The sequence below is a fragment of the Bubalus kerabau genome, chromosome 8 (assembly GCF_029407905.1).
Source record: "Bubalus kerabau isolate K-KA32 ecotype Philippines breed swamp buffalo chromosome 8, PCC_UOA_SB_1v2, whole genome shotgun sequence".
Classification (NCBI taxonomy): domain Eukaryota; kingdom Metazoa; phylum Chordata; class Mammalia; order Artiodactyla; family Bovidae; genus Bubalus; species Bubalus kerabau.
In genome coordinates this window covers 52,275,417-52,295,991 of record NC_073631.1, presented here as the reverse complement: position 1 = coordinate 52,295,991, position 20,575 = coordinate 52,275,417, and the positions used below count along the sequence as shown (strand labels likewise).

The window sequence follows — 20,575 nt, the reverse complement described above, 5'->3', positions numbered from 1 at the left end:
ATTTTATGATCCTAAGTACTCAAGGACATTTTCCTCAAAGACCTACTCCCACAGAATGCAGGTTAAACATGAGACAACAAGCAAGGTGACAGAGAAGACTGTTGTTAAGACTAACTTCTAGGAAACAAAATCAATTTCATGTCTCTGGTTTCTTTTCTGTTTTCATATTCTTTAGGTCTGTCTATTTGTTTAATGTATTGCTATATGGCTTATTCAACTAATACATGAATAGATTTTTACTGTAAAATTTTTAAATAAAAGGACAATCCTCTGTTGCTCCCCTACCCAATCCTACTAACTCTTATTCAAGAAGAAAAAAACCTCACAGTCTTCATTGTGTATATGTGTGTGTGCGAGAGAGAGAGATGCACAGCAGTGGCCTTGACTTGGATTTGTAGTAATATGTGCATTTTAGTTAAGATGATTTTGGAATGTCCTGTAACATTTAAAGTCTCTTATAGTCATTCTGGACTTCATATTCCTTTTTATGTGGATGGGAAATCAATAGAAGCTCTTTTCATAATTTTTATTTTACATAATTTTTATTTTATGTCAACTTCTGGTACACTTGAAAGTGTGTGTGAGCATACACACATATGCACCTCTTAACATCCTGTATCTGCCCAGTCTTAAATAGATGGGGCAGTGAGACATACTTTTTTTCTTTAGACACAGGGGCAAAACACAAAGTCAACTTGGAGGTTCCTTTATCAGCTGTCAAGAAACATTTCCACTTTGTGCATAGCTGCATAGCCACAAACCACCAACTGGCAGTTCAGTTTTGACAGTTGGTATCTTCCTAAGACAATGTCTGTGCTGATACTTCGGTATCTTCTTGCATTTTGCCCTAATCAGTTGCACATAATTAGATGAAAAATGTAAATGCAGATAGTATTTATTACAGGACTGTAAAGCATTAAGCATGTTACAAACAAGGACTCTGTAACTTCAAGCAAAGGCTCCATAGACTTACATCAGTTAATTTTTGGTTCAGCTTTGAAGAAAATGTACTCAATCAGAGACCATGTGTAAACTGACAGAACTATGTTGCCAGAGTATGTGTAATGATGGACTTTTAAAATATTTAAAAGATGCAAGTCCCTACAGCATTTTATTCTTTGTAAAGACTTCTGCAGAGTTGATGCCCGGACACCAGTGCATTATAGCAGTAGTGTGCAATGGCTGGTACCATATTCTTTGGAATCCACAGTCTTGGGTGAAGCTCTGACTCTCAGACAAGGTCTTTACCCTTCCGAGCCTGAGTTTATTCCTCATGCCTGCCTCAAAGGATTTTTGTGAAGACTGAATGAGATTTTGCCCTCAGTACAGTGCCTAGTAGAGTAAGTTTCAAAATGTTAGTTCTCGTTATCGTCATCCTCATCTTCATCCTCCCCGTGATGGTTATGGTATGTGTATGGAAGGGGAGCCCTGCCCATACTCCTGCTTCAGTTGTATCTAGTGATGATACAACTCAAAAGCCCTCCACCCAGTGAGGCCCAAGAGGCTACTGGGACTGGCTACCTGCAATTTGATTCATATTCCAAAGAATGTATTTCACTTCTCATTTTATTTCTTCAACACACATCCACATAATTTTTCACATTCCTCTTCACACTTGATTTTAAGCATTTCATTTTTCTCCCTATCCTTTGAGTGGAGAAAAACGGCAATAAGGTGCTGTTTTTGCAATGTACAGTAGCCTGGGATACTTGTCACCATGCTTCTTTCTGCATCCAGCAATCACATTCACCTAACCCAACCATGTTAATGGATTCAGAAGAAATCCAGTCAAATTAAAAGAATATACAGGCATTCTTACCAATAAAAAGAAGAAAACCCTTTACCTTGATTAAGGTAAAAAGAGGGAAAAAATCAAGGTTTTAAAAAAATTTTATACCAGTGTCTTGAAACAAATTCTCAAGGGCTTTTCTGATTAGCCATTGATGCTGCACTTTGTCCCATTTGATTGACACTTTTGAACAATACTGGAAATGCTAATTATTCTGTGTTTTTCTTAGGAGATTTGCATACTGTGATTGGTTGAATAAAGGGTTTCACATTATTTGACTCAGAGTAGATGAAGGCTTAATCTGTATACATGTGATTGAGTATTATTCTCTTTAAACTGGCCACTTACTCCAGTAATACCACTGATAAAGATAGACCTAATAGTTTTTGGATTGGATCCTGAGTGATTTTGAATATTACATGTTGAACCTTTTATGGTAAATAAGATTTTTCAGAAATTTCCCCAGAGCCTTCAGAACTCTGGCAAATGAAATGAAAAATAAATCTAAGAAATATTTTGTGTACAAATCAAGATGTTATATAAAGTAATAAGGTTGGTTATCTTATGTGGACAGGTTTCATGTGTGGAAAGTTTTCTTTTTAACAGTTTGTAAAACATTTGGGGAAAATGGCAACATTATTGTAATGATATTTTAGCCTCTGAAAGTGGTTCCTTTGAAAGAAAAATACTCCATTAGATGTATACATTCTGTTCTGTTTAAAATGATCTTCTATTCTTATCATCGTAAATACAACTTATCCTGTAAACAATAAATGTTTTAATGGGTTTGGGACTATGTTTCTGTTGAAAATACATAGTGAAAATAACTGAATGCAATGCTCAGCAGGGTTTGTTAGCATTGAATGTGTTAGCAGTCAGATTTCTCTATTTGAATTTTCTTAATTGTTGAAGATTTTTCACCAGTTGAATATTTATGTAACTCCTGATTGGTAGCTGGCAGATTCCAATGTGGGGCCACATGTAAAATATAGAAAAGCTCATGTACATGGCAGTTTTTTGCTGCAAGAAGCTACAACACTTCTCACCTCCTCCTTAACCCATTGGCACTGACACCATTGACTTGTTTTCCAGCGATGGCAAGCCGGCAAGTGGATATAGCAACTCAGGGCTGGTTCATTGGTCTAATGTGTGCTGTTGCTCTCCTGATCTTAATTTTGCTGATTGTTTGCTTCATCAGAAGAAACAAAGGTGGTAAATATCCAGGTAAGAAACAGAGATTGAAATTGTCCTCTAATGCTGCATGATAATCTGTGAAACTAAAAAGAGATCATGAGAGTCATCACAGAGACTACAATAAGTGTATCTTCCCAGAGCCATACATTCGGACTTTCTGTTCAGACACTGGCTGATCCCTTTGTATGTAATAGAAGCCTAAAAATTGCCAAGGATCAAAAGACAATTTTGGAGGAGCAAATGAATCTGTCCTCTGAAGATATTAGTGACTCTGCTTCCTTAGGCTTCACATGAGTCACAGGTACTGAAATAGCATCTAAAACCAACAGGCAGTAGCAGAAGGAAAACATGAAGTTTTCTAAAGGAGGTAATGCATGAACTGGATCCTGATATGATGTGTAATAGTGCTTTCCCTATACGGTTAATGTTTTGTTCAATTTAATAGATCCAGTGAATTTCTATTTTCTTTTTACCTGGCCATTTCCCTTTCAATGACAGGGGGGAAAATCTACAAAAGAATAGATTTCCAAAGCAACTTGTACACATGAATATAGTTAACAGATAGATTGGTAAAATAGGGGGAAATCTTAGAAACTTAAGACTTATTCTTCTATTAAGTGAGTAAGAAACTTGTGCCAAAATGCTTTCATGAGGTTAACTTTATCTGTTAACAAAATATTCTAGGTTATTCTAACCTATTCTGTTTTTCTAGGTTAACTCCAAGAGACTAATACATCAAAATATATGCATAGGGAGTTCCCTAGTGGCCTAGTGGTTAAGATTCTGGGCTTTCACTACCATGGCTTACATTCGATCCTTGACTGGGGAGGTGGGGCCAATAAATAAATGGATGGCCACATGATACATCTGGTTGCGTATCATCTATGGCATATAGAATAATTTCCCCACTGCTATATGTCTCATAGAGTGTGCTCTTAAAGACTTTGAATAAGGAAACACAGGATCGAATAATGTTTTTTTTGTAATTTTTTAGTTAAAGAAAAGGAAGATGCCCACGCAGATCCTGAAATCCAGCCTATGAAGGAAGATGATGGCACTTTTGGAGAATACAGGTGAGCCCCCTGCTTCTTAGTCACCCTTCATTCTCCCTGCCCTGCGCAGATACCATACTCAGTCATGCCTAGAATAGGATTCAGCCAGGAACATGCTCTGCCTGGAATTGCTTATTTATCTCAAAAATTAGTTAAGAAACACTTCTGGGTATAAATGTTTACACATCCCTCACAGTTAAAGTAATCTCACTTTTGGTTAGGACTTGGCACTTTCACTGCCAGGACCTGGGTTTTATCCCTGGTCAGAGAACCATGTTCTCACCAGCTGCATGGCATAGACCAAAAAAAAAAAAAAAAATCCTACTTTTTCATTATAAATTGCCTTTGTATTAATAGGTTTGGAGATGGAGCGTCTCCCACTCTGGCCTGTTTTCCAGAGACCCTTGCTATAATTGATCAACATAGAAAAGCTCAAGTGTTACAATAAGAGTTAAAACAATAGTACTCTACAAACCTGCATTATAAAGCAAACTATCCCTGTCATTCTCCAAGCAGTGCTTTTGTAAAACTGATGTTACTCTTTCCATCTTGGATTAGAAGGTTTTTTTTTTTTTAACCAAAACAGGTTCCTGTACACCTTCCTATTAATCATAAAATGATGGCTAGGAGGGTTTCCCTGGTAACTCAGCTGGTAAAGAATCCTCCTGGAATGCAGGAGACCCCGGTTTGATTCCTGGGTTGGGAAGATTCCCTGGAGAAGGGATAGGCTACCCACTCCAGTATTCATGGGCTTCTCTGGTGACTCAGATGGTACAGAATCCGCCTGCAATGTGGGAGATCTGGGTTTAATCCCTGGGTTGGGACGATCCCCTGGAGAAGGGAATGGCTGCCCACTCCAGTATTCTTGCCTGGAGAATTCCATGGACAGAGAAGCCTGGCAGGCTACAGTCCATGGGGTCACAAAGAGTCAGACACAACTGAGCAACTTTCACTTCACTTCACTTCAATGACCACTTCAGTGGTGGTTTTAGAAGCTCTTAATTATTAAGAAATATCACAGCTCTGGAGGCAGTGTGTTAATTCACAGGGTTTTGGTAAATAAAATGTTCTTAGCTTGGCTCCATCATTAAGGACAAATGTAATGTAACCTATGTGCTAAATAGTTTTTTTAAAAAACAAAAAGATTTCTTTAAACAAAGATTTTCTTGCCTAGGGGTGTAGGTATTTAAGAGAGATAAATGATTGTTTTAGATATGTTTAAAAGCAGAAACAAAAGATATATTTATTCAGTTAAAACATTGGGATTTTGGTATTCCAAAAAGAATGCATCTATTAATCAAAAATGCTTTTACACCTTGTTCTTTCTTTGTGTAAGCCTCTTGATTATATAATCTTTTAAATATGCACTGAGCCAGTATTGAGGCTCTCTTGCCAGAAGAAAAGGCTTTTAGGTAAAATAAAATGTGTCACTATTTGTGACTGCCAGATGATATTTATAAATAAGATATGTGTATTCATTTTTACTTATCTCTAGAGCTCATTTTTGGTATGACCATGTCAACATCACGAGGGGCAAAATAAAGCCAAGGGTAAGAAATATGAGAACTGACTGAAAAAAACTATGTATTTTTTTTTTACAAAGTTGGATTCACACCAGTCTCCACACAGATATAAGTGCTTTGCCTGTGTGTCTCAGCACCTCATCTTTCATTGTAATCTCCTTTCCAGAAGAGGTGACTATGATTTTTAAAACTCTTCAGAATTCTGGATCTTAGGATACAGAAAAACATCTAGTGAGGGTTGTCTTGATGTCAGATGTTGACTACAAGGCTGAAAGGGTATGAAAACCTCATTCAGCATCCCCACTGGTCCATCCACAAAGTAATATTAACGCATTAAAGCAGCCTGCAGAGGGTCACAGCCAAGGGTAGCCAGGCCTTAACACAGGATGAGTTGAAATCTTTGCTGATTTCATTCACTCTCCTACATATTTCTCCTGTAAAGTAAGAGAGTCCGGAATTACTAAACAATTTGTTATTTTTAGTGTTCCTATGACTAGAATTCTACCCAAGATATGTGCTTCTGCTGCTACTGCTCAGTCGCTTCAGTCGTGTCTGACTCTGTGCGACCCCATAGACAGCAGCCCACCAGGCTCCCCCGTCGCTGGGATTCTCCAGGCAAGAACACTGGAGTGGGTTGCCATTTCCTTCTCCAAGGCATGAAAGTGAAAAGTGAAAGTGAAATCACTCAGTCATGTCCAACTCTTAGCAACCCCATGGACTACAGCCTACCAGGCTCCTCCGTCCATGGGATTTTCCAGGCAAGAGTACTGGAGTGGGGTGTCATTGCCTTCTCCACCACTGTTTATTGTAATAAAGTCAAATTTTTTATATAGCCTGAAAAAGTTATGTATCTGCACAAACCAAAAACAAACTATTGCTCTCCATATATTCTTCCAATGGTGATGGATTTCTGTTCTACATTATCATGCCCAAATGAATCTGGCAACATACTGCTCACTCTGTGCATCTCAAATGTCAGCTTTCTCTTATAGTTACGTGAAACCATGATCGATTGTAGTAAGGCTTTCTCAGGGTCCCTTTTCTGCCTACTCCATTAAAACATGATTGAAATCTAGGTTGAATGTGAACTCATCTGGAATCAAGAGACTTAGTTTTGCTGTCAACTTAGCCCTTACCTTTGATTTCTTTAGATTTGACATTTAATCCAAGTGTCAGTTTGTTCCATCTCTAAAATAACAGAGTTGTTCAAGTATGAGATAATCTCTGAAGGTTTCTAGTTCTATGATTTCTGTGCTCCTTTATAAACCATCTACCAATGAGTTTTAATGTGATTTGGGGTTTCAGAGCAGAACATAGTAGGTATTTAGTTACTGGCCTCATTATCACTGTGTTTATATTTCTTTGGTCATGTTTCTTTGTCTTGGTGTTAATTCATATGTGGTATGTTCGTGAAGCATTTTCAAATAGCTGTTTTTAGCTAATGCCTTGAGTTTCTCAGAAGACAAAGACTCTCCCTTGGGTTTATTAAAAACAAACTCATTGGTTCATGTGTGAAGAAAAAAAACTTGAAATTCTATAGATCTGCGAATTGCCAAAGGAGATAAGGTTCTGACAGGTGTCTTAAACCTGAAACACAACTCAGTGATTTTTTTTCATTGAAGCTGAAAGTTCATAAGGACAATCCCACGAGTGAAATCACTTCCCAAAACACCCAGCCACCCTTTGCTACCGATGTGGCTTTGTCTTATGACTTCCTGGCATGACCTGAGAATTTTTTTCCTTTGGTTTCTTTTCTACTGGAAGAAACTAAAAAACCGTTCATTCCTTAGATGTCACATGAATGAAAATGGATTCAACTGTTTATTATAGAATTTTGAATAATACACTTAAATGTCACAAGAGTGAAAATCACGAGTCCCTTGTCTATTTTGCACCTTCTAGAAGTTTTTGAGCTCTGTATTATTTATTGATTCTTATTCTTTTTCATTCTGAAAATAAATTAATATTCTATCACACACAGACACACACAAAATCAGGACTATTGCCTAAATGTTAATGAATTCTGTTGATGATTTGCTTATTCTCATGCTTGAGGATGAAGCCATTTCTATGTGATTGGCTCTGAGCCAGGGAGTATTTCATAGTGCAAAAAGGATGGAACTTCAATGGCCAAATTTGATGGTTTTTTTTTTTTTTTTGCATATGCTGTAACCTTGTACTCTCACTCCAACACCCACCCCCAAACAGTCACCCTCTGGTGGAAGCCTGCAGCTTTCTTTGTTTGTTTCTTTAATTATACAGACAGTAGGATCTGCATCCTTACTAACATATAGAAAAATCAGAGAAACAATGTAACCAACTGTGTATTTTTTTGTCCTTTAGATCCATCCCTTTAAAAACCAGAATGAACATAGGTCATAAGCCATGGGACCATGGTATTTGAGGGAGGCTCTTGGCGTGGAAGTCTTGTCATGTGAGCATGATCCTGTTGCACGCTTGCTAACCCATGTTCGTGAGGCACGGATGATGTGCACATATATTGCATTTGATATATACTTTAGATTTATTCTGCTCAGAGACGTAAACTGATCATGAGCAGTATAAACAGTGACGGACTTTTAGAGGGAGTGTTTGGTTTGTGAATGTCACAAATTATTGCAGTGTGATTTGACCATGGTAGGGTGGTGACCACAGGAGAATCAGACCTAGTGATCACAGATGTATCCATCATTGCTGCGTTTTTACTTTGCAGGCATTCAATGGATACTTTCTGTGTGCACAGCTATTTTAAAAAAGTGAACTCTCTAAAATTGATTCTTTAGGGTAAGAGAAGGAAAGAATTGGTTCCAGTGCTTTGTCTGACATCATAAAATTGATGAAGAAAAAAAATGAAAAAAAAAGTTAAAGTTGGAATTTTAAAGAATTTCTAAAATGCACACTCTTTTATTGTTATTTTACAATGAATTCATTCAGCCAATATTTATTGAGTGCCTACTGTATTCTAGGCTGTGGAGATTTTTAAAACCAATAGACTCTTATTTCACTAGTTAATAGTCGAGGAAGGGATGCAGGGAAGTAAAAGGACAATCTGGGCATAGTGTAAAGAGTGCACTGGAAGGGAAGGAATACAGCCAAGGTGCCAAGGGAGCAGGGACAGGAAGCCAAAGCCAAGTTCATGGCCTTGAAGGAGGTGGCACAAGAAGTTGTCCCAGAGGGAGTAATGCAGGAGCTGAGTTTTAAAGGTTCCATTCCATTTCACAACTTATAGCCTTGAATAAAGATAATCATTATCCATGACTGATATGATTATATGTATCAAAAACATATTTTGTGGCTATATGTACTATTTTATGATGATTTTATTACTTTTGGGGGAACTTGTTCATCTTTGCCATTCCAGGCTAAGAATTAACATCTGATACCTTCTGTCCTTAAAAAATTCTCATAAAAACATGGATGGATTTTTTTTAAGCTTTAAATACCACATAGCTAAATAAGGATATGATTTTTCAATGATCTTCTGTAGCTTTTAAATTCCTCTTGTTTGGGAAACTACCCCTTCATACTGAAACTTGACCAAGCAGCTTCCCTTGGCACAATGTCAAAAGCAGTTGACTTACTCTGTCATTAGAGAATTCATCTTTGAGTTGAAAAGAGGCAGGCATTCATTCAGAGCTTCATCACAGACTTGTCACCACCCATCTCATCTGGAAAGTTCTAAGTGTATGTGTTATACAAGGTATTTCATAGGAAAAAGTCTCTCTGAGGCAGGGAGTCTGGAGTGGAGCCAAGAGGTGTGATGGCAGGTAGATGGGCACTCTCATTTGTTAGGTACTGTTCACATGCCAGGCGCTGTGCTGGTGCCTCATAAATATTTTTCTCATTTAACCAGATTCTAATTCCTGAAGTAGGACATTATATCACATGTCTTTAAAATATCTTGAGCTGCCTCTGAACAGCTTTTCCTGGAAAGACTCTGTGAATAGAATATCCCATTTCCTTACTTCATGTCTTTTGAACACAGCCCATGTTGCTATAGATTCTCGCCCACTACAGCAGCCCACTCCAGTATTCTTGCCTGGAGATTCCCATGGATGGAGGAGCTAGGTAGGCAGTCCATGGGGTCACAAAGAGTCAGTCACGACTGAGCAACTAAGCACACACGTGTGGCCTTTAAACTGGAAAGGATGTTTCTGGGGAGCCCCTTACTGGCTGGCCGTTATTCATAACTGATCCGATTATGTGTGTAAAAATCCAAATAAATCTGTAGGAAGATATTAGAGTTCATAAGAGAGTTCAGTAATGCTGCCTAAAAAAAAAATAATGTAAAAGTCAATTATATTTCTTGCTACCAGGAAATAGTTGGAAAATAGGATTTTAAAAGTTGTCCCAGTTATGATAGCATGATTCATGTTGATATATGGCAGAAACCAACATAACATTGTAAAGCAATTATCCTCCAATTAAAAATAAATAAAAATTTTTTAATGAAAAAAAAAGTTGCTACAAAAAAAATTGTCCAATGTGTGTGTGTGTTAGCAACTCAGTCCTGTCTGACTCTTTGTGACCCCATGGACTGTAGCCTGCCAGGCTCCTCTGTCCATAGAATTCTCCAGGTAAGAGTACTGCAGTGAGTAGCCATTCCCTTCTCCAGGGAATCTTCCCAACCCAGAGATCAAACCAGAGTCTTCTGCATTGCAGATGGATTCTTTACCATCTGAGCCAGCAGCGAAGCCCAGATTTTGCAATAGGATAATGTCAAAAATTTTTTGATGTAGGAATAAAACCAACAAAAAGATCTTCCTGTATTTCCATTTCAGGGTCTGATATTCTATTCCACTCAGAAGTTTGTCTATCTCTGCACCAAAATTAAATTGTCTTAATATAGTAGCTTGGGGTGAGTCTTGATAGCTAGTGGGTCAAGTCCTCCAACTTTGTGATTCTTCCTCAAGAAATTTTAAATATTCTTGACTCTTTTCATGTTCTTATATATCTTAGAATCAGCTTGCCAAGATCCATATAAAAGCCTGCTGTGTTTTTACTGGAAATAAACTGAATCTAATAAACAATGTAAAGAAAGTTAACACAGTTACCAGAGGTCTTCCTATTCATGGTTATGATATATCTCTCCATTTATTTTCCTCTTATTCAATAGCTTTGAATGCAGGTTTCATTTTCTTCTTGGGACTCTTACACATATTTTTGTTGGATTTGTTCTTATCTACTTTATATTTTTGTGGTATCCTAAATGGAATTATTTTTAAAATTTCATTTTCCAATTGTTTGTAAGTACTTAGATCAAACTTACTTTTATGCTAATATGATTTTTTTTTGAGACTCATCTTTTTTTTTTTAATTTTATTTTATTTTTTAAACTTTACATAATTGTATTAGTTTTGCCAAATATCAAAATGAATCTGCCACAGGTATACATGTGTTCCCCATCCTGCACCCTCCTTCCTCCTCCCTCCTCCCTCCCCATACCATCCCTCTGGGTCGTCCCAGTGCACTAGCCCCAAGCATCCAGTATTGTGCATGGAACCTGGACTGGCAACTCGTTTCATACATGATATTTTTAAACAATGTTACTAAGCTCTCTTTTTATTCTAATGTTTGCCTATAGGTTCTTTCCAATTTTTTATGTATGTAATCATACTATTTATGAATAATGATGGTTCTCTTCTTCTTAATATATATGACTTCTATTTCTTTTTCTCATCATGTCACTTAGTATTTTCCAATTCAGTTTTGATTAGAATTGTTATTTCTGATGTTAAACAAGAAACTTTCAACATTCACCATCAAGGATGACATTAACTCAGGGTTTCTTATAGACACATTTAAGAAAGACACTTCTGTCCCTAGTATATTAAAGTTTTATTGTGAATGAAACTTTTTTCCTAAATCTTTTCTTCAGATTTTACCTTTATGGTAAAGTTTTACCATAAAACTTTTTTTCTAAATCTACTGGGATAATCATAAAAATTTTTTTTTCTTTTGCAAAAATGGTGAATTACATGAATTGGTATTTTTTTTGTTTTTTATTGTTCTTGTTTTTTTTTTATTTAACTTTACAATATTGTATTGGTTTTGCCATATATCAAAATGAATCTGCCACAGGTATACATGTGTTCCCCATCCTGAACCCTCCTCCCTCCTCCCTCCCCTCCCCCTACCATCCCTCTGGGTCGTCCCAGTGCACCAGCCCCAAGCATCCAGTATCATGCATCGAACCTGGACTGGCAACTCATTTCATATATGATATTATACATATTTCAATGCCATTCTCCCAAATCATCCCACCCTCTCCCTCTCCCACAGAGTCCAAAAGACTGTCCTATACATCATGTTTTAATGCTACAATAAGCTTGCATTCTTGGGATAAACCCAACCTGGTCATGCTATATTCTCTTTTTAGCCAATTGCTAAATTCTATTTGCTCATGATTTCTCTGAGATTTTTCTCATCTATGTTCCTAAGTGAAATTAGCCTGTAATGTTACTTTTACTTTCTCAAATTGTTCTTGTTGGTTTTAGATATCAGTGTTATATAGTGTTATACTATCTCACAAAATGAATGGTTCCTCTGACATGTCAAATTTGAACATGTCCAAAACTGGACCACCAGTCTTCTAGCCCAAACATGCTGCATTCCAGAGTAAGGGTAATTCCATCCTTCATGCTACTCAAGCCAGAAATGTTGGTGTTGTCTTTTTCTCTGTTTCTTCCATATCTAACCCATCAGGAAGTCCTATTGGTGCAGTCTTCAGAATATGTCTGTAATACCACTTTGTACCAGCCCAGTGTTCCACTCTGTCCCGAGTCACAGTCCTCTCACTCGTGAATTATCACAGTAATCTCCCTGGCCCCCTGGAGCAGGAGTTGGCTAACTTTCTGTAAAAGGTCCAACGATAAGTATTTTAGACTTAACAAGTTGCATGGTTTCTGTTGCAACTCTATAATTCTGTTGTAGTACTGAAGCAGCTATAAACAATACGTAATAAATGAGCACAGCCCAATTTTGGTGTAGTTCACCAACCCCTCCCTCTAGCGTAGGCTATTTGCAATACTGATGACAGTAATCCTTTAAAAATGTAAATCATATCAGGTCACGCATCCATTGAATTCCCTCCACTGACTTCCTGTCTCAGTGAGACAGATCCTTACATGACCTGATCTATCACCCCTTAATCTCAGTCTCTCTCTCCCCTCTCTTCCTCTCTCCCTGTCTCCCACGCCAAGCTGCTTTTCCATTCCTAGAACAGGCTTGCCCTCCTATAGGGCATCTGAACTATTTACCTGTCATAATGGCTCTCCCTCCAGCTGTCTACCTGACTAACTCAACTCTTTTTAAGTCTTTGATCAGATATCACTTCTTAACAAGGCCCCCTCTGGAAATCCTACTTGAATGTCAACTTTCCATCCCCTCCCCTGACACCCTCCATTCTCTTTACTCAGCTCTGTATTTTCCGTAGAACTAATCACCTTCTGACACACTCTGTGACTAATTTTTTAAATATGTTGATTGTCTGTATTTTCCCCTTCAAAAAGTAAACTTAGTGAGGGTTTTAGTCTATTTTGTTTATTGCTATATCTGCAGTGACTCAAACCTGTTGTAGAGTAGGCACTAAATGAACATTTATTAGATGTATGGTGGGTGGGTGGATAGATAGATGGGTGGATGGATGAATCAAAGAAATGTCCTAGACTAGAATTTCCTGGAGTGTACACCTTGGAACATTAGTTCTCTAAAGCAGAATAATATTAATAGTTGGGATCAAGGTAACAAAATTCTGCTCATCATTAAATTCTTCAGTGGAATTTTCTCACCAAGTTATGGGCAATAACTCACAGGAAGTATTCAAGCACAGCTTAGAAGCTAATGATTAAATTCCAAAAATGTGCAAGTCATTCTTGTACCAGGTTGGAGACTGGCTGCTATGTCCCTATGTCCCCTGACATTTCCCAGGCACAGGCCATTACAAAATTCTGTGATTCCTCCCTGGTTATTTACTAACAACAGTGATAATATCATTTATTCACTTTGTAACAAGCACTTGTGTATTACTAACACAGGTAATTTTCAATAGCATACATCAATGTCATGTAAAGCCAATATTATTTTCCAGTCTTGAAATTTTCTTCTTGATGAAAAACTGGAGACCCTAGTAGGAATTATTGGCCAGAATATCCATATACCATGAAATATTTGTATCTTGGCTAGAAAGAAGTTATTTTTCAAAGGAAAGGGAATAGTAAAGTCCTAGCACAAGTTGCTAGATGAAATATTACAGCTCAGGGGCCTCTCTTTTACATGAAATCTTTCAAATTTTTTTAAACTAATGTTTATGTTTCCCATTTTTGTTCTTTGAAAGAATACAAAATATGTCATTGCTTTTTTTTAAACCAAATATTACCTGTTAAGGACTAGGTCAGCGTGCATACCTAGTTATATGACCATTTGAGTGAATGCTCTTAAATATAGTAATTAGTCTTCTACTTCCAGATGTTATACTTAGGGGTTTAACAGAGACATAAGCAGATATATAGAGAGTCCTACATATGTTTATTAAGTTGCACTCCTCAGATTACCATCTGATATGGATCAGCTGCATAACACACTGGGGAGAAGGGAATAGTGGGGTAAAGAAGAGGGCAGGAGATACTGGCTTTTACATTTGGGCATCACTCACACTTGTCAGAATATATTAACACACTACTAATAGTACAGATGTAATGCCCTGAAGTTCAGTTATGTTTCTTTCCAAATTAATAAATCTTTACCCATTAACTAATCAAAAATAATACTGTATGCAATCAGTATAAGGATTTTGCTTTTTTTCTTAGGCTATTTTCATTTGTTTCTTCTGCATCCCTTTAATGGAATGTGTAGGTCTCTTGAAAGGTAAGGTTCAAGTTTACAAGTCTGGCCTGCACTCAATAACACAATGATTTGAGATGCAGGATTTTGCTTCTTGCTCAGAAAAACAAAAATCCATATTTCACACTTAACCAAAATCATTCTCCATTCATATCCAAAGAATCAGAAATATTATGCAGTTTAACATACTAACTTCTCTACCATAAGCTTTTACACCCTTTTGAATTCTAGTAAAATAGTGATGATTTTCAAGTTTTTTCAATTATTCTTTTGGTAATGCTTGTGACAATTTCTGAGTTGCTTCCAAATCAGGGGCCAGAATCTGTCATTGATATTGACATCACCCTGTGAAGCCATCCACCTGTCGAAGACTTCATGATTAAACCATTTCTGCACTCTACTTTCATTCCAACCACATTCCAGTCATTGAAGGCCACCTGGAGATTAGATTGGGCTAGAGAAGCTCAGGGCGCCAAATGCTTCCTCATAATTTGCATGCCTGATCTTTGAGAACCAAGCATTTTACCTAAGGGCCCATCTCGATGAACATGTTTTATCTTTTTTTTCCAGTGATGCGGAAGACCACAAGCCTTTAAAAAAAGGCAGTCGAACACCTTCAGACAGGACTGTGAAAAAGGAAGATAGCGATGATAGCCTAGTTGACTATGGAGAGGGAGTGAATGGCCAGTTCAATGAGGACGGCTCCTTTATCGGACAGTACAGTGGTAAGAAAGAGAAAGAACCAGCTGAAGGAAACGAAAGCTCAGAGGCACCATCTCCTGTCAACGCCATGAATTCATTTGTCTAATTTGTGAGCTCTTTGCCAGTATCCAACTTTTCTCAAATGTTTATCTTAATAAGCACTTGTCTGTCCGCCTTCTCATACTATGAACATAGAGGCAGAAAGTCTATGTGCAGCTGGGTGTTCATATGATGAGAACTGTCAAAGCAAGAACGTAACTCAGTCAAATGATATCTTAATGTGAACTGCAGTGCAAAATGCATACTTTTTCATTCAACATAGGTCATCTTGATTTCCTAAGAACTGATAAAAAAAAAAAATGTTACAGCATCATCAACAGATCACCTTCTACCCACTTTGGGATACAGTTCAATAGGTTGCATGAAAAATGCTACACCTTTAAAGGATATACCTGTGTATGTTAATCAAACATGGGTTGATACTTTGTTTGATACTCTCCTCCGCTGAACCCCTAAGTAGGAATTCCGTTTTCATTGTCAAGAGTGTTACTGTAGTATTCTCTAGAACTTCAATGTCTTTGTGGACATTGTCGTGAAATTGGTGACTCTATGTCTAGCTGTCGTTAGTCTTTTTGGGAGACTGTTAGGAACCATATGTACAATATATACTTGCTAAATGAGTTAATTATGACAGGTACATTTGCTGATGCTTACTGAGACTCTCTTACCTGCTCTTTGCTCCTCTTACTCCACTGACCTCTTAATCATCGAGGTGTTATATTGGTACAGTGTTCTACTTTTTACATCCTCTCTCCATCCTGGTCCGTGATTTTTAGGCATAAACGATGTGTATCGCAATGCATTTTGGCACTTGTGCCAGACCAAGAGAATCTCAAACAGATCACTCCAATTAAATTTCCAAAATTATTCCAGAAAGCACAGGGCAAGACATATGCAGTGCCTTCAGATGATAAGCATTCCACAACATACTGCCTTCTATATCATTTGGTACAGTCAACTCGGAGTCCTAGATTATTGTCATTGTCTAAAAGTCACTTGGAAAAGGCAGAGTTCATGAAGATGGCAATGTTGGGGTATAAAAAGGAACTGTGACAGTAAAATGAAGACAATTTATTTTAAGGAGCATTTCCCCCCATATGTCTAAAAAGAAAAGTTTTATCACCAACTGGAGCATATGATGATTTTATGGTCTCTTATGGTTTCTATTAAAACAAGTCACATTCAGTAAGAAAGATGGGAACTTGGTAGAAAATTTTTTTTAAAGTTATTTCAAAAAAAAAGCACATAAAGCAAAGCAACAGGAATATATTTTTCTCTAAGTCATTACCTATGTGGCAGCTTTTGAAACTCTGCAGCATTAAACAGTGTGTATGCAAATTACATGGATGCCTTGCAGAATCTAAGAAATCTGACAAGTGCTAACAAGGCCAACAGTCAAAGGGATTACATCTGTGGTTTTGAAAATAAGCATATATATTCTACCAGCTTCATAAATAATATCTATCAAATGGTTTCCTTCCACATATGAAATTCTATAACAACCTATGGTTGAAGGAATGCTCAGTTTCATTTGCCAATAAATTGGTTTCTCATAACTTGCATCAAGTTTAATTTTAAGTAAAGCTTTTTATATGTAGATATTTTGTTGAATTTGTAAATACGCTTAGAGTGTAGATGCTATATGCTTAGGGGTTACATACAAATAAACATGCCAACAATGTTTATGTTGTACTGTATAAAATGTTAGCTAATTAATACAGTGTGTGGGATTGGAAAGCATTTACTTAAATGCCTTCTGGGGTTTTATTTTCTCTTTTTGCTGTGAAACTGAAAGAGTGAACTATTTTCCATACAGACAGCAGGTTTCTAGAAGAAATTTTCAGAGCTTTGCCGAAGCACAGTTTGAAGTAATCCCAGGTAAAGATGGCCCTACATAGTTTAATGTCTCCAGTCTTCACTTTTCACAGATCAGCCTTTCTTGTGGAAATCCAGAAAAACCAGACAGGCTTGCCTTGGCATCAGAGAGCACACAGATAAGTTACTTCAAATTTACCAATGTATGGGGGTGGGGTGGGGGAGACAAGAACAGTATAGTTTTTCCTCTTCCACAATGGCAGATGCTAAATTTATCTGTGCATGAAGGGGTCATTTCTGTACTAGTGCAACAGAGTTTGTATTAAAAGTTAAATGTGGTTTTAAAAGTCCTTCTGTCTCTTGTAATATATCATGTTCCTAGTGGAATATGAATGTCCGAGTAATGGTATATTTAACAGTACAGGCAGAAGTGACTGGATTTCCGTCAAAAAAGTAACTGTTAAAAGGTCATGATCTCTTTGTGATTCTTCTTCAAACCTAGAGTTCCTGATGTTTTATTTTATTTTATTTATTGGCTGCATCACATTGCTTGAAGGATCTTAGTTCCCTGACCAGGGATCAAACCTTGGCCCCCGGCAGTGGAAACTCGGAGTCCTAACCACTGGACCAACAGGGAATTCCCCCTAATGTTTTAAAATATAATACAGAGTTTGATTTTTGCTTTTAAAAGGCAGAGAAAAGTTAAATGAAAAGCTAAACAATATGAAAAAGAGCTAATAAAAGAGGGGCATATCAAATATTGTAATGCAAAGCAGGAATAGATATTAACCAGTCTTTGGAGAAACAGTCTGAGAAGTTAGATGCTGCTTCCTTTCCTGAAGCCCGATCACCACGAGCTGTTCCCTGTTGTCATCCTTTCTTCTACCTGCCTGGACATCCGCCATCTCCAGCCATGGCAACTGGATTCCTTAACTTCTCCTGCTTGATGAAACAGCTTGAGTGTGGACAAGTAGCACTGACGAATGTGTCATCCACCCCCTTCTCAGCAGCCCAATTCTTCTTGAGTCTCATAACTGTCCAGCTCTGTAAATAGCCAAGACCTGGCTTGTTCCTCCACCTGCCCTTGGTCCCAGCTTTATACCCATAAGACCTTGTGCTGGCACAGAGCTCCCCCTCCCTACACAGTTACTTGGATACCAATGTGATACATGCGTCAACTGAATGATGCTAATAGACCCTATGTAGACCTTAGTCCTTCTACCATGGAGAGCATTCACTTTTGAGCAGCAAGTCAGGGTCTCCAGTCTATACCATGGGCCAGATTCAGTCGACGTCCTTGGACCACATCATCAGTCACAGGTCAGTTTAGCAACACAGCCTGGCCAGTTGTAAGCCTGACCACAAAAAACATTGGTTTGCTGATGCCTTATTGTTCAGATGGTTTATAATGGCCCTGCTTTACTTTTTTTTCCTCTCTTTTTTTTTTGTAAATTTAAATTTTATTGAAGACCTAAGATGTGAAAATTCAAAACAAAATGTAATTGGTATTTCTGTAATTTATAGTATAATGATTAATTTTACTTTTGTAATTTAAGTAATTTCAGCAAGCCTTTTTTTTATTGTTCAGTTCTTTAAGATTTATGTTTATAAATTGACTTCACAAGTTGGAGAAGACATTAGATAATTGATATAACCCAGTGTAACCTGGTTTACTTTTAATGTCTGATAAAATAATTGGAAATAGCTTGTGGAGGCAAAGGAAAGAAATGTGAAGAACTGAGACTTCTTACCCCAACTAAGCATCTCTCTCCTGCTCATGAGATTTTTCTACAAATTGCCACCAGAGGGCTCCCGTACCTTATTCAATGGAAAACAAAACAAAGAACTGGGAAAACAAAGCCTCTGGAGAAATAGTGCCAAGGACCTTTGATAATCAGACTGGATCTGATCATGCAGAAAATGATTGCCTGCTGTAACTGGGAGAAACGGAGTTGGCAGCTTTCTCTGAGGAGTTCACAACCTCCAGGGCATCATCTGTGTCACCAGGAGCCTCATCAGTATCTGCTTCCTTGTACGGTGGCCGGGTGGCTGGTGGCCCATCAGCAGAGCGAAAGGAGGAGGAGTCGGCCTCCTGGCTCCCTCCAGACAACCTCACCTGCAAGCTGGTGGTTGTGAAGGAGGGGCAGGATCCTAAAATGGTCCCTCCCCTCTCTCCCCATCATGCCATCTTGTCTGCCACAAGTGGTTTGATATTCTGTGGCTGGTTAACACAGTAAGCACAGTTTAAGCACAGACAGCTTTTCTTGTTCACTTTAGAAAAAGCAGGAGAGGGAAAGAATACTCCCAGGGTATTTATATTAAAGAAGCAAACTGAGGTATAAATGCTGCAAGGGGAAGGCACGGGGTCCATGAGAGCAAGTGATGGAGGAGACTGAGCTGTGCAGGGTGGTCAGGAGGCTTCCCTGAGAAGCTGGGAGCTGGGGGACAGTGGGACCCAGGAGGAGAAGGCAGGATAGAACCACTGCCCAGGAGGGGCCCTGCGTCAGGAGCAGATGCCCGGGCCACAGCATACTGGGCCCTGAGCACCAAAGGGTAGGTTTTTGTATTTAGTCAAGGTGCAGTGGAAAGTGAGGAGTAATTAAAAAGGTTAAAGAAAAGGGTTATATGACCAGATCTGTTTGTGAATGAGGTGGAATTCTTAGGATTTAGCGTCGAGAATGGGCTGGAAAGGAGCCAGGAAGGTTGATAAGAAGCCACTTGGAAGCTTCGCAGTTGTTTAGATAAGAGATGATAGAGGTTGGATCCAGATCATATCACTGGAGATGGAGAGAAGTGGGTGGATTTTAAAGATATTTAGGAAGGAAGTTAATGGGAGTGATAGATCAGATATGGAAGGATGATGGAAAGGGAGAGATCCAAGATGGTGCTTAGATTCCTGACTTGTCTAACCAGACGGTATATTCCTTTTTATTTCTATAGCCTTCAAACCTCTCCGGTCTCACTCAGTGTGTTCTGGAGACACTGTCTTGCTTCAGCTGTAGCTATTTAGCTATTATCTCAGCGAGTGACTCAACAAACTTGTTTTTAATCAACAAACTTTGTGCCTGTGTTTGTGCGCTTGAGTAGGAGCAGACTCAGCCTGCACACTGGACTCACCTGGGGAGCACTGAAGTCCTCATGCCTGCCCACTCACTCCACTGTGTCTCTGTTCTAATTGTCTGAGACATAGCCTGGCATCAGAATTTTTCAAAGCTCCCCAGATGATTCTAATGTACAGACAAGACTGAAACTGGCCACAAGAAACATGTTTCTACACTCTTGTATGTGCATTTAAAGTATTTAATGAACAGTGTTTTGAATACATTTCTTCGTACAGGTTGATCTCAAATTATCTTGTATTTGTCCCAGTAAAAAACAACAATAACGTATCTAGGGAAAATGGACTCCGCATCGTTGCTGGGATTATAAAATGGTACTTTGAAAAACAGTTTGGCCATTTCTTAAAATGTTAAATATAAATTTACCTTATGACCCAGACATTCCACTCCTGGTATGTACTGAAAAAGAACTGGAAAAATATGTCTATGCAAAGACTTGTATACAAATGTTCAAAGGAGCATTCATCATAATAGCCAAAC

The 20,575-nt window shown here is 38.1% G+C and overlaps 1 protein-coding gene across 1 annotated transcript in view; it reads left to right on the top strand.

The window, feature by feature from the left end:
• The window catches only part of NRCAM (neuronal cell adhesion molecule), a 281,628-nt gene extending 266,233 nt beyond the window's left edge, over window positions 1–15,395 (top strand). Inside the window, exons 32-34 of the mRNA XM_055590272.1 lie at window positions 2,882–3,013; window positions 3,978–4,056; window positions 14,970–15,395. Coding sequence (XP_055446247.1) covers window positions 2,882–3,013; window positions 3,978–4,056; window positions 14,970–15,207 — 449 coding nt within the window. The 3' untranslated portion in view covers window positions 15,208–15,395. The remainder of the gene's footprint in view (window positions 1–2,881; window positions 3,014–3,977; window positions 4,057–14,969) is intronic.
• Window positions 15,396–20,575: the final 5,180 nt, after the last annotated feature.